This window comes from Passer domesticus, unplaced genomic scaffold (assembly GCF_036417665.1).
Source record: "Passer domesticus isolate bPasDom1 unplaced genomic scaffold, bPasDom1.hap1 HAP1_SCAFFOLD_128, whole genome shotgun sequence".
Taxonomy (NCBI): Eukaryota; Metazoa; Chordata; class Aves; order Passeriformes; family Passeridae; genus Passer; species Passer domesticus.
This window is the reverse complement of record NW_026989920.1, coordinates 145,063-156,797: the sequence shown is the minus strand read 5'-3', so window position 1 is coordinate 156,797 and position 11,735 is coordinate 145,063. Positions and strand designations below refer to the sequence as shown.

General features: G+C 43.0%; 1 protein-coding gene across 1 annotated transcript; it reads left to right on the top strand.

The window, feature by feature from the left end:
• Window positions 1-1,315: 1,315 nt before the first annotated feature.
• On the top strand, window positions 1,316-11,522 carry LOC135291822 (cyclic AMP-dependent transcription factor ATF-6 beta-like; the record flags this gene model as incomplete). The annotated part of the gene is made up of 7 exons (XM_064406072.1): window positions 1,316-1,468; window positions 2,703-2,796; window positions 4,866-4,974; window positions 5,916-5,989; window positions 6,946-7,051; window positions 9,393-9,477; window positions 10,535-11,522. Coding segments are annotated over 7 exons (791 nt in total), but the record flags the coding sequence as incomplete, so codon positions are not given.
• Window positions 11,523-11,735: the final 213 nt, after the last annotated feature.

The following is an 11,735-nucleotide window of genomic DNA, read 5'->3' as shown; positions in this document are numbered from 1 at the left end:
AAATCCCTAAAAAATATGAAAAAAATACAAAAAAAAATCTCTGAAAATATAAAAAAATATCCACAAAAAAAATACCGGAAAAAATCACTGAAAAATACTAAAAAAAAATACCTCAACACCACCAAAAAATAGCCCAAAAATCCCTAAAAAATATGAAAAAAATACAAAAAAACCCCTCTGAAAATATCAAAAAAATACCCACAAAAACCACAAAAAATACCGGAAAAAATCACTGAAAAATACTGAAAAAAATACACCAACAACACCAAAAAATAGCCCAAAAATCCCTAAAAAATATGAAAAAAATAAAAAAAGAAAAATCTGAAAATATCAAAAAATACCCACAAAAAACACAAAAAATACTGGAAAAAAAACACTGAAAAATACTAAAAAAAACCTCAACAACACCAAAAAATAGCCCAAAAATCCCTAAAAAATATGAAAAAAAAATCTCTGAAAATATCAAAAAATACCCACAAAAAACACAGAAAAACACCGGAAAAAACCACTGAAAAATACTGAAAAAAAAACCTCAACAGCACCAAAAAATAGCCCAAAAATCCCTAAAAAATATGAAAAAAATACCAAAAAAAAAACCTCTGAAAATATCAAAAAATACCCAGAAAAAACACAAAAAAATACTGGAAAAAAAACACTGAAAAATGCTAAAAAAAAAACCTCAACAACACCAAAAAATAGCCCAAAAATCCCTAAAAAATATGAAAAAAAAATCTCTGAAAATATCAAAAAATACCCACAAAAAACACAGAAAAATACTGGAAAAAAACCACTGAAAAATACTGAAAAAAAACCTCAACAACACCAAAAAATAGCCCAAAAATCCCTAAAAATATGAAAAAAATTAAAAAAAAATATTCTGAAAATATCAAAAAATACCCACAAAAAACACAAAAAAATACCGGAAAAAATCACTGAAAAATACTAAAAAAAAATACCTCAACAACACCAAAAAATAGCCCAAAAATCCCTAAAAAATATGAAAAAAAAATCTCTGAAAATATCAAAAAATACCCACAAAAAACACAGAAAAACACCGGAAAAAATCACTGAAAAATACTGAAAAAAAAAACCTCAACAACACCAAAAAATAGCCCAAAAATCCCTAAAAAATATGAAAAAAAATACCAAAAAAAAAAACTCTGAAAATATCATAAAATACCCACAAAAAAAAAAAAAGGAAAAAATCACTGAAAAATACTAAAAAAAAAATCTCCATGATACCAAAATAAAATTTAAAAATTCCTTTAAAACCCCAAAAACCCCAAATTTTCATTTTTTTCTCTTTTTTCCGCAGCCCCCCCCCGGGCCCCGCCCCTCCCCCGCCCCCCCGCGGGCGGCGCCTCCTGGGGGTGGGGCCGGAGCCGGGGCCCCTCCCCCACCTCGGGGCCCCCCCCGGGATTTGGGGACCCCCCCCGGAGCCCCGGCCCCGCCCCCGCGGCCCCTTCAGGTAAGGACCCCCAAAAACCCCAAAACTGACCCCAAAATTGCCCCAAAATCCCAAAATTTCCCCCAAAATTGACTCAAAAATCCCCAAATTCCCCAAAAACTCAAAAAAATTCCCCACAAAATTTCCCCAAAATTCACAAAATTTCCCACAAAATCATCCAAAATTTCACCCGAATTTCCCCCAAAAATTCCCCCAGAATCGCCCAAAATTGTCCCTCAAAATTGCCCAAATTTTCCTCCAAATTTCCCCAAAAATTGCTGTAAATTTCCCAGAAATTCCTACAAATATCCTCAAAAGTTCCCCCCAAAATTCCCCCCAAATTCCCCAAAAATTTCCCCATAATTCCCCCCAAAAATTTTCTCCAAAATTCACCAAAATTTCCTCAAAAATTCCTCCAAATTCCCCCCAAAATGTCTCCTAAAATTCACAAAAATTTCTCCAAAAATTCCTCTGATTTTCCCAGAAATTTCTCCAAATTCCCCCAAAATTTCTCCAAAATTTCCCGAAAGTTCCCCCCAAAATTCCCCCAAAAATTTCCCCCAAAATTCTCCAAAATTTCCTAAAAAATTTCTCCAAATTTCCCCAAAATTCCCAAGAATTCCTCAAAAAATTCCCTCAAAAATTTATCCCAAATTGCCCAAAATTCCCCCAAAATCCCCTGGAATTCCCCCAAAATTGACCAAATTTCTCCAAAAATTGTCCAAAATTTTCCCCCAAAATTCCCCAAGATTTCTCCAAAAATTCCCCCAAAATTCCCAAAGAAAAAACCCCAAAATTTCCCCAAAATCGCCCAAATTCCCCCAAAAGTCCCCAATTCCCCCAAATTCCCCTAAAATTCCTCAAAATTCCTTTTTTGGGGGGATTTCACCCCAAAATTTGGGATTAATTCCCAAAATTTTGGGAAAATTGCAAAAAATTTGTGGAAAATCCCCAAACCTTGTGGCAAATCCTGAATTTTTGGGAAAAACTTCCCAAAAACTTGGGGCAAAACCTGAAATTTTTGGGGATTTCCATAAAATTTGTCCCAAATTCCCAAAAATTGAGGGGGAAAATCTCCAAATTTTGGGGAAACTCAAATTTTTCTTTGGAAAAAAATTGAATTTTTGGGGGGAAAATCCCATTTTTAAAAAAAAAATCCAGATTTTGGGAAAAAATTCAATTTTTTTTTTGGGAAATCTCGAATTTTTTTTGGGGAATTCCCAAATTTTTTGTGTTTCCCCTCCCCCCCCCGCAGGAATTCCTCGCTGGCCCCGTGGGGCCCCTCCCCCACCCCGCGGCCCCTCCCCCACCCCCGAGTGCCGCAGCTTCAACCGCAGCGAATCCCTCAGGTAAAAAATGGAATTTGGGGAAATTTTGGGGATTTTGGGGATTTTTGGGAATTTTGGGGCAATTTTAGGGAATTTTGGAAATTTTTTTCTGGGATTTTTTTGGGTTTTTTTTTAGGATTTTTTCAGAGATTTTGGGAGAAATTTTGAAATTTTTGGTTTTTTTGGGCAGTTTGTGGGGATTTTTTGGGGTTTTTTTGGGTTTTTTGGAGGATTTTTTTGGTAGGAATTTTTTTAAATTTTGGGGGAGATTTTGGAGGAATTTTTTGGGAATTTTTGGAGGATTTTGAGCGGGATTTTGGGTGGGGTTTTGGGTGTTTTGGGGCGGTTTTAGGGGGGATTTTGGGGGGATTTTTGGGGGATTTTGGGAGGATTTGGGGATTTTTTGGGGTGGATATTGGGGTTTATTTTGGGAGGATTTTGGGGAGATTTTGGGAGATTTTTGGGTTTATTTGAGAGGATTTTGGGGTTTTTTGGGGTGGATTTGGGGATTTATTTTGGGTGGATTTTGGGAGGATTTTGGGGGGTTTTGGGATGGATTTGGGTACTATTTTGAGGAGGTTTTGGGAGGATTTGGGTTTTTTTGGGAGGATTTGGGGGTTTATTTAGAGAGGATATTGGGGAGATTTTGGGGTTTTTTGGGTGGATTTCGAGGTTTATTTTCAGAGGACGTTGGGAGAATTTTGGGGTGGATTTTGGGCGGATTTGGGATTTATTCTGAGAGCATTTTGGAAGAATTTTAGGGTTTTTTTGAGAGGATTTTGGGGATTATTTTGAGAGGATATTGGGGAGATTTTGGGGGGTTTTGGAGTGGATTTGGGGGTTTATTTTGAGGAGATTTTTGGAGGATTTGGGGTTCATTTAGACAGGATTTTGGGAGGATTTTGGGGGGTTTTGGGGTGGATTTTGGGATTTATTTTGAGAAGATTTTGGGGTTTATTTAGAGAGGATTTTGGGGGGTTTTGGGGTGGATTTGGGGTTTATTTTGAGGAGATTTGGGAGGATTTGGGGTTTATTTTGAGAGGATTTTGGGGTTTTTTGGGATGGATTTTGGGGTTTATTTTGGGAGGATTTTGGGAGGATTTGGGGGTCATTTTGACAGGATTTTGGGAGGATTTTGGGGGGTTTTGGGGTTTATTTTGACAGGACTTTGGGAGGATTTTGGGTGGATTTTGGGGTGGATTTGGGGGTTTATTTTGAGGAGATTTGGGAGGATTTGGGTTTTTTTTGAGAGGATTTTGGGGATTACTTTGGGAGGATTTTGGGGAGATTTTGGGGGGTTTTGGGGTGGATTTGGGGTTTATTTTGAGGAGATTTTGAGAGGATTTTGGGGTTTATTTTGGGAGGATTTTGGGGGGTTTTGGGTTGGATTTGGGGGTTATTTTGAGGAGGTTTTGGGGTGTTTTGGGGTGGATTTGGGGGTTTATTTTGAGGAGATTTGGGAGGATTTGGGGTTCATTTTGACAGGATTTTTGGAGGATTTTGGGGGGTTTTGGGAGGATTTGGGTGTTATTTTGAGGAGGTTTTGGGAGGATTTGGGGTTTTTTGGGGTGGATTTGGGGGTTTATTTTGAGGAGATTTTGGAGGATTTTGGGGATTATTTTGACATGATTTTGGGGGGTTTTGGGGTGGATTTGGGGATTTATTTTGGGAGGATTTTGGGAGGATTTTGGGGTTTATTTCGACAGGATTTTGGGAGGATTTTGGGTGGATTTTGGGGTGGATTTGGGGGTTATTTTGAGGAGGTTTTGGGAGGATTTTGGGGATTATTTTGACAGGATTTTGGGGGGGTTTGGGTGGATTTGGGGGTTTATTTTGAGGAGGTTTTGGAGGATTTGGGGGGTTTTGGGGTGGATTTGGGGGTTATTTTGACAAAACTTTGGGAGGATTTTGGGGGGTTTTGGGAGGATTTGGGGGTTATTTTGAGGAGGTTTTGGAGGATTTGGGGGGTTTTGGGAGGATTTGGGGGTTATTTTGAGGAGATTTTGGGAGGATTTGGGGGGTTTTGGGAGGATTTGGGGGTTATTTTGAGGAGGTTTTGGAGGATTTGGGGTTTTGGCCCCGCCCGGCAGGCTGGCGGACGAGCTGCGGGGCTGGGTGCGGAGGCACCAAAGCCAAAAGGAGCAAAAGGAGCCAAGGGGGACCCCCGGGGGGAGCCCCCCGAGCCCCCCCCGCGGGCAGGTGAGGGGCTGGGGGGGTTTGGGGGGAAATTTGGGATTTTGGGGAGGTTTTGGGGGGATTGGGGGAGGTTTGGGGAGGAATTTTGAAGAATTTGGGGGAGTTTGAGGGGATTTGGGGAGGTTTGGGGGGGATTTTGGGGAGGTTTGGGGGGTCCTGGGGGGGATTTGGGGGAATTTGGGGAGGTTTGGGGGGGTCCCAGGGGGGTTTTGGGGGGGATTTGGGGGGGTTTTGGGAGGAATTTTCAAGAATTTGGGGAGTTTGAGGAGATTTGGGGAGGTTTGGGGGGGATTTTGGGGGGAAAATTTGGGATTTGGGGAGGTTTTGGGGGGATTTGGGGGCATTTTTGGGATTTTGAGGAGGTTCTGGGGGGATTTGGGGAGGTTTTGGGGGGAGTTTTGGGATTTTTTTTGGGATTTGGGGGGATTTGGGGAGGTTTTGGGGGAGATTTTGGGGAGGTTTTGTGGGGAATTTGGGATTTTGGGAGGTTTTGTGGGGATTTTGGGATTTTGGAGGGTTTTGGGGAGGTTTTGGGGGGAATTTTGGGGAGGTTTTGGGGGAATTTTAGGGGGATTTGGGGAGATTTGGGAGGGTCCCAAGGGGGTTTTGGGGGATTTGGGGGTCCCAAGGGGATTTGAGGCGTCCCAGGGGGGTTTTGGGGAGAATTTTGGAGGGTTTGGGGGGGTCCTGGGGGATTTTGGGGGTCCCAGAGAGGTTTTGGGGGTTCCAAAATGTTTTAGGGGGGATTTGGGGTGGTTTTGGGGCGTCCCGGGGGGATTTGGGGGAGTCCCAAGGGATTTTGGGGAGGTTTTTGGGGGGTCCTGAGGAGTTTTTGGGGGGATTTTGGGGTTCTGGGGGGGGTTTTGGGGGTATTTGGGGGAGGGGATTTTGGGGAGGTTTTTGGGGGTCTCTGACCTCCCCTCCCCCCCCAATTTTTGGGGCAGTTTCAGGGTTCGCCCCCCTGGAAGGGCCCGGGGGGGGCGGGGCTGCTCCCGGCCACGCCCCTCCGGCCTGAGAGGTGAGACCCCAAATTTGGGGACCCCAAAACCCTCCTGGACCCCCCCCAAAATCCTCATGGAGCCCCAAAATCCCCCCAGCCCCAAAAACCGCCCAAATTCCCCCCAAATCCTGCCCAGACCCCTCCAAAAATTCCCCAAATCCCTCTTAACCCTCCAAAAATCCCCTTAAACCTCCCCAAATTCTCCACAAAAAAATCCAAAAAATTCCCAAATCCCCCAAAACACCCCAAAATCTTCTTAAACCCCTCCAAACTCCCCCCAAAAAGTCCTCAAATCCCCCCAACTCTCCCCAAAAGCCCTCCCAAATCCCCCCTAAAAACCCCTCAAATCCCCCTAAACTTTCCAAAATCCCCCCAAAATTCCCCCAATCCCCAAAAATCCCCCAACAGATCCCCTCAAAAACCCCAAAAATCCCCCAAAAAATCCCTCAAAAACCCCCAAAATTTCCCTAAATCCCCCCAAAACCCCCACATTTCCCCCAAAATCCCCTGAATTTTCCCCAAAATCCCCCAAATCCCCCAAATGTCCCCCAAATCCCCCTAATTTTCCCAAAATTCCCCAAATACCCTAAAAAATCTCTCAAAAATCCCCAAAATTTCCCCAAATCCCCTCAAAATCCCCCGAATTTCCCCCAAAATCCCCCAAAAAATCCCTCAAAAATCCCCAAAATTTCCCCAAATCCCCAAACTCCCCAAATTTCGCCCAGAACACCCAAATTTCCCCCAAAATCCCCTCAAAACCCCAAAATCTCCCAAAAAATCCCCAAAGTTTCCCCAAATTCCCCCAAAAAAACCCTCAAAAATCCCTCAAAAATCCCCAAAAACCCCCCAAATCCCCCCAAAATCCCCTGAATTTCCCTCAAAACCCCCCAAATTTTCCCCAAAATTTTCCCAAATCCCCCCAAAACCCCCGAATTTCCCCAAAACTTCCCCAAATCTCCCCCTCCCCGTGGCAGGCCCCCCCCGGGGCAGCTGCGGCTCTTGGGGGCCCCCGCGGAGCCGCCGGTGCCGGCGGCCATCGCGCGCAGGGACGACACCTTCTACGTCGTGTCCTTCCACAGGGTACGGGGTTTGGGGGGATTCGGGGGTCTGGGGGGCTTTGGGGGTTTTTGGGGATTTTTGGGGATTTTTTTGGGATTTTTTGGGGGGAGTTTGGGAGGGTGTAAGGGATTTTTGGGATTTTTTGGTGATTTTGGTGATTTTTTTGTGATTTTTTTGTGATTTTTTTTGTGATTTTCTTGTATTTTTTGGGGGGTTTTTAGGGGTTTTGAGGGGTTGGGGATTTTTGGGGATTTTTTGGGATTTTTTGGGATTTTTTGGAGAGGTTTTGGGGGGTTTAAGGGGATTTTTTGTGATTTTTTGGTGATTTTTGTGATTTTTTTTTGGTGATTTTTTGTGATTTTTTGGTGATTTTTTGTGATTTTCTTGTGTTTTTAGGGGTTATTGAGGGGTTGGGGATTTTTTGGGATTTTTTGGATTTTTTGGAGGGGTTTTGGGGGGGTTTAAGGGATTTTTGGTGATTTTTCGGGGATTTTTTGGTGATTTTTTGGTGATTTTCTTGTGTTTTTGGGGGTTTTTAGGGTTTTGGAGGGGATTCAGGGGGTTTTGAGGGGTTGGGGATTTTTGGGGATTTTTTTGGGATTTTTTGGGATTTTTTGGAGGGGTTTTGGGGGGGTTTAAGGGGATTTTTGGGGATTTTTCAGTGATTTTTTGGTGATTTTTTTGGTGATTTTCTTGTATTTTTGGGGGGTTTTTAGGGGTTTTGAGGGGTTGGGGATTTTTGGGGATTTTTTGGGATTTTTTTGGGATTTTTTGGGGGGAGTTTGGGAGGGTTAAGGGGATTTTTTGGTGATTTTTCAGTGATTTTTTTGTGATTTTTTGGTGATTTTCTTGTATTTTTTGGGGGTTTTTAGGGGTTTTGGGGGGGATTCAGGGGGTTTTGAGGGGTTGGGGATTTTTGGGGATTTTTTGGGATTTTTTTGGGGATTTTTTGGGGGGAGTTTGGGGGGGTTTAAGGGGATTTTTTGTGATTTCTTGGTGATTTTTTGGTGATTTACTTGTATTTTTGGGGGGTTTTTAGGAGTTTTGAGGGGTTGGGGATTTTTGGGATTTTTTGGGATTTTTTTGGGATTTTTTGGAGGGAGTTTGGGGGGTTTAAGGGGATTTTTGGTGATTTTTTAGTGATTTTTGGTGATTTTTGGTGATTTTTGGTGATTTTTTGGTGATTTTTTTTTTTGTGATTTTCTTGTGTTTTTAGGGGTTATTGAGGGGTTGGGGATTTTTTGGGATTTTTTGGATTTTTTGGAGGGGTTTTGGGAGGGTTTAAGGGGATTTTTGGTGATTTTTTCAGTGATTTTTTTGTGATTTTTTGGTGATTTTCTTGTATTTTTTGGGGGTTTTTAGGGGTTTTGGGGGGGATTCAGGAGGTTTTGAGGGGTTGGGGATTTTTGGGGATTTTTTTGGGATTTTTTGGGATTTTTTGGAGGGGTTTTGGGGGGGTTTAAGGGGATTTTTGGGGATTTTTCGGTGATTTTTTGGTGATTTTTTGGTGATTTTCTTGTATTTTTGGGGGGTTTTTAGGGGTTTTTGAGGGGTTGGGGATTTTTGGGGATTTTTTGGGATTTTTTTTGGGATTTTTTGGGGGGAGTTTGGGGGGGTTTAAGGGGATTTTTGGTGATTTTTTGGTGATTTTCGTGATTTTTTTTGTGATTTTTTTGTGATTTTTTTTGTATTTTTGGGGGAGGTTTGGGACTTTTGGGGGGTTTGGGGTTTTTGGGGATTTTTTCGGGGGAGTTTTGGGGGGGTTTTAAGGGGATTTTTTGGCATTTTTTGTGATATTTTTTGTATTTTAGGGGGGATTTTTAGGGGATTTGGGGGGATTCGGGGGTTTGGGGTTTATTGGGGTTGGGGGATTTTTGGGGATTTTTGGGATTTTTTTGGGATTTTTTGGGGGCTTTAACAGGATTTTTTGGGGTTTTTTGTGATTTTCTTGTGATTTTTTTGTGATTTTTTTTTTTAATTTTTGGGAGAATTTGGGGGTCTTGGGGGAATTCGGGGAGCTTGGGGGTTCTGGGGAGTTGGGGGATTTTTTGGGGATTTTTGGGGATTTTTGGGGATATTTTTGGGATTTCTTGGGGCGGTTTAAGGGGATTTTTTGGGGTTTTTTGTGATTTTTTTTGTATTTTAGGGGGGATTTTTAGGGGTTTGGGGGGGAATTTGAGGGTTTTGGGGGTTTGGGGGATTTTGGGGAATTTTTTGGGATTTTTTTGGAGGAATTTGGGGGGTTTTATGGGATTTTGGGGAGGGTTTTTGCTGGGATTTTGGGGAGGGTTTTTGCTGGGATTTTAGGAGAGGTTTTTGCTGGGATTTCGGGGATAATTTGGGGGTTTTTTGGTGCCTCCAGGACCATCTGCTCCTCCCAGCCCGGAGCCACAACAAAACCTCGAGGCCCAAAATGTCCCTGGTGATGCCAGCGGCGGCTCTCAACGGTGAGGGGAGACCCAAAACACCCCAAAATCACCCCAAAAACACCCAAAAACACCCAAAAAAACACCCCAAAATCCCTCTTAAAACCCCCCAAAAATACCCCAAAAACCTCTCAAAAATCCCCCCCAAAACACCCAAAATCACCCCAAAAACACCCCAAAAACACCCCAAAATCACCCCAAAAATCCCCCTTAAAACCCCCAAAAAATACCCCCAAAAACCTCTCAAAAATCCCCCCCAAAACACCCCAAAACCCAATTTTTTGGTGCAATTCCAATTTAGAAAATCCCAATTTTGGGGCAGTTCCAATTTAGAAAATTCCAATTTTTGGGATTTTCAAATATTAGAAATCCCAATTTTACGAAATCTCAATTTTACAAAATTTCAATTTTTGGAAATTCCAATTTTTAGAAATTCCAATTTTAGGAAATCCCAAATTTTTGGGCAATTCCAATATAATAAAATCCCAACTTTTGGGCAATTCCAATTAAGAAAATCCCAGTTTTTGGGGTTTCTAATTTCAGGAAATCCCAACTTTTTTGGCAATTCCAATTAAGAAAATCCCAAATTTCAGGATTTCTAATTTTAGGAAATTCCAATTTTAGGAAATCCCAATTTTGAGAAATCCCAATTTTTGGGCAATTCAAGTTTTTTTGAAATTCAAATTTTAGGATTTTCCAATTTTAGGAAATTTCAATTTTTGGGCAATTCCAATTTATAAAATCCCAATTTTCAGGATTTCTAATTTTAGCAAATCCCAATTTTTGGGCAATTCCAATTTAGAAAATCCCAATTTTCAGGATTTCTAATTTCAGGAAATCCCAATTTTTTTGGCAATTCCAATTTAGAAAATCACAATTTTTGGGAAATTCCGATTTAAAAAATTCCAATTTTGGACAATTCCAATTAAGAAAATCCCAATTTTCAGGATTTCTAATTTCAGGAAATCCCAACTTTTTGGGCAATTCCAATTTAGGAAATTCCAATTTTCAGGATTCCTGATTTCAGGAAATGCCATTTTTGGTACTTTTTAACCGTTTCTGCCCCGTTTTCCCCCAGAGTCGCTGCGCGGCCCCCAGCCCATGATGCAGGTGGACTGCGAGGTCATGGACACGCGTGTCATCCACGTGCGCCGCCCGGCCACGCCCCCCGCCCGGGCCACGCCCCCCGCCCGGGCCACGCCCACCCGCAGAGCCCGCCCAATCAGCCTGGGGGGCGACGGAGCCTGAGCCACGCCCACTTCCGGTGAAAGACACGCCCCCTTTGCAAAGCAAGCAGGATGAGGCCACGCCCACCCAGTGGGATCGAGAGTTTAAGCCACGCCCCCTTTAAAACCCAAATATTTGAGGCCACGCCCCCAAACCCCAAATATCACAGGCCACGCCCCCTTTAAACCACGTGTTTGAGGCCACGCCCACTCAACGGGATCGGGTTTAAGCCACGCCCCCTTAAAACCCAAATATTTGAGGCCACGCCCCCTTTAAAACTCGTGTTTGTAGCCACGCCCACTCAACGAGTTTGACAGTTTTGGCCACGCCCCCTAAAAACCCAAATGTTTCAAGCCACGCCCTCTTTAAACCACGTGTTTGAGGCCACGCCCACTCATAGGATTGATAGGTTAGCCACACCCCCTTAAAACCCAAATGTTTGAGGCCACGCCCCCTTTAAAAGAAGGTGTTTATGGCCACGCCCCTTCATTAAATTGAGTTTAAGCCACGCCCCTTCACACCCATGTGGTTGAGGCCACGCCCCCTTAGAAACATGTGACTTTTGAGGCCACGCCCCCTTGGGATCAAGAGTTTAAGCCACACCCCCTTCAAAAAGAGAGTCTGAGGCCACGCCCCCTTAGAATGAATTTTATTTGAAGCCACGCCCCTTTAAAATCTGCATGTCTGAGGCCACGCCCCTTATTCTAAAATCTTGTTGGTTTAGGCCACGCCCCCTTCCTAAAAAGCATTGTTCAGGGCCTTGCCCTTCTAGTAATTTGCATATTTAAGCCACGCCCTTTATTTAAATAGCATTTCCAATAATAATCTTTAAGCCCCACCCAGATTTGCATTAGGCCACGCCCACTCCTTAAAATCCACAATGTTGAGGCCACGCCCCCAAGGGAATTGAGCTAAGCCACGCCTACTGTGAAGCCCCGCCTCTTTTGCATATGTGGGTGTGGTTAATTGTGAGGCCACGCCTCTTAAAGGGGCGGAGCCTTTTTCTGCCCTGCCCCCAGCAGCGTTTTTTACCCGAATCAATAAAAAATTGG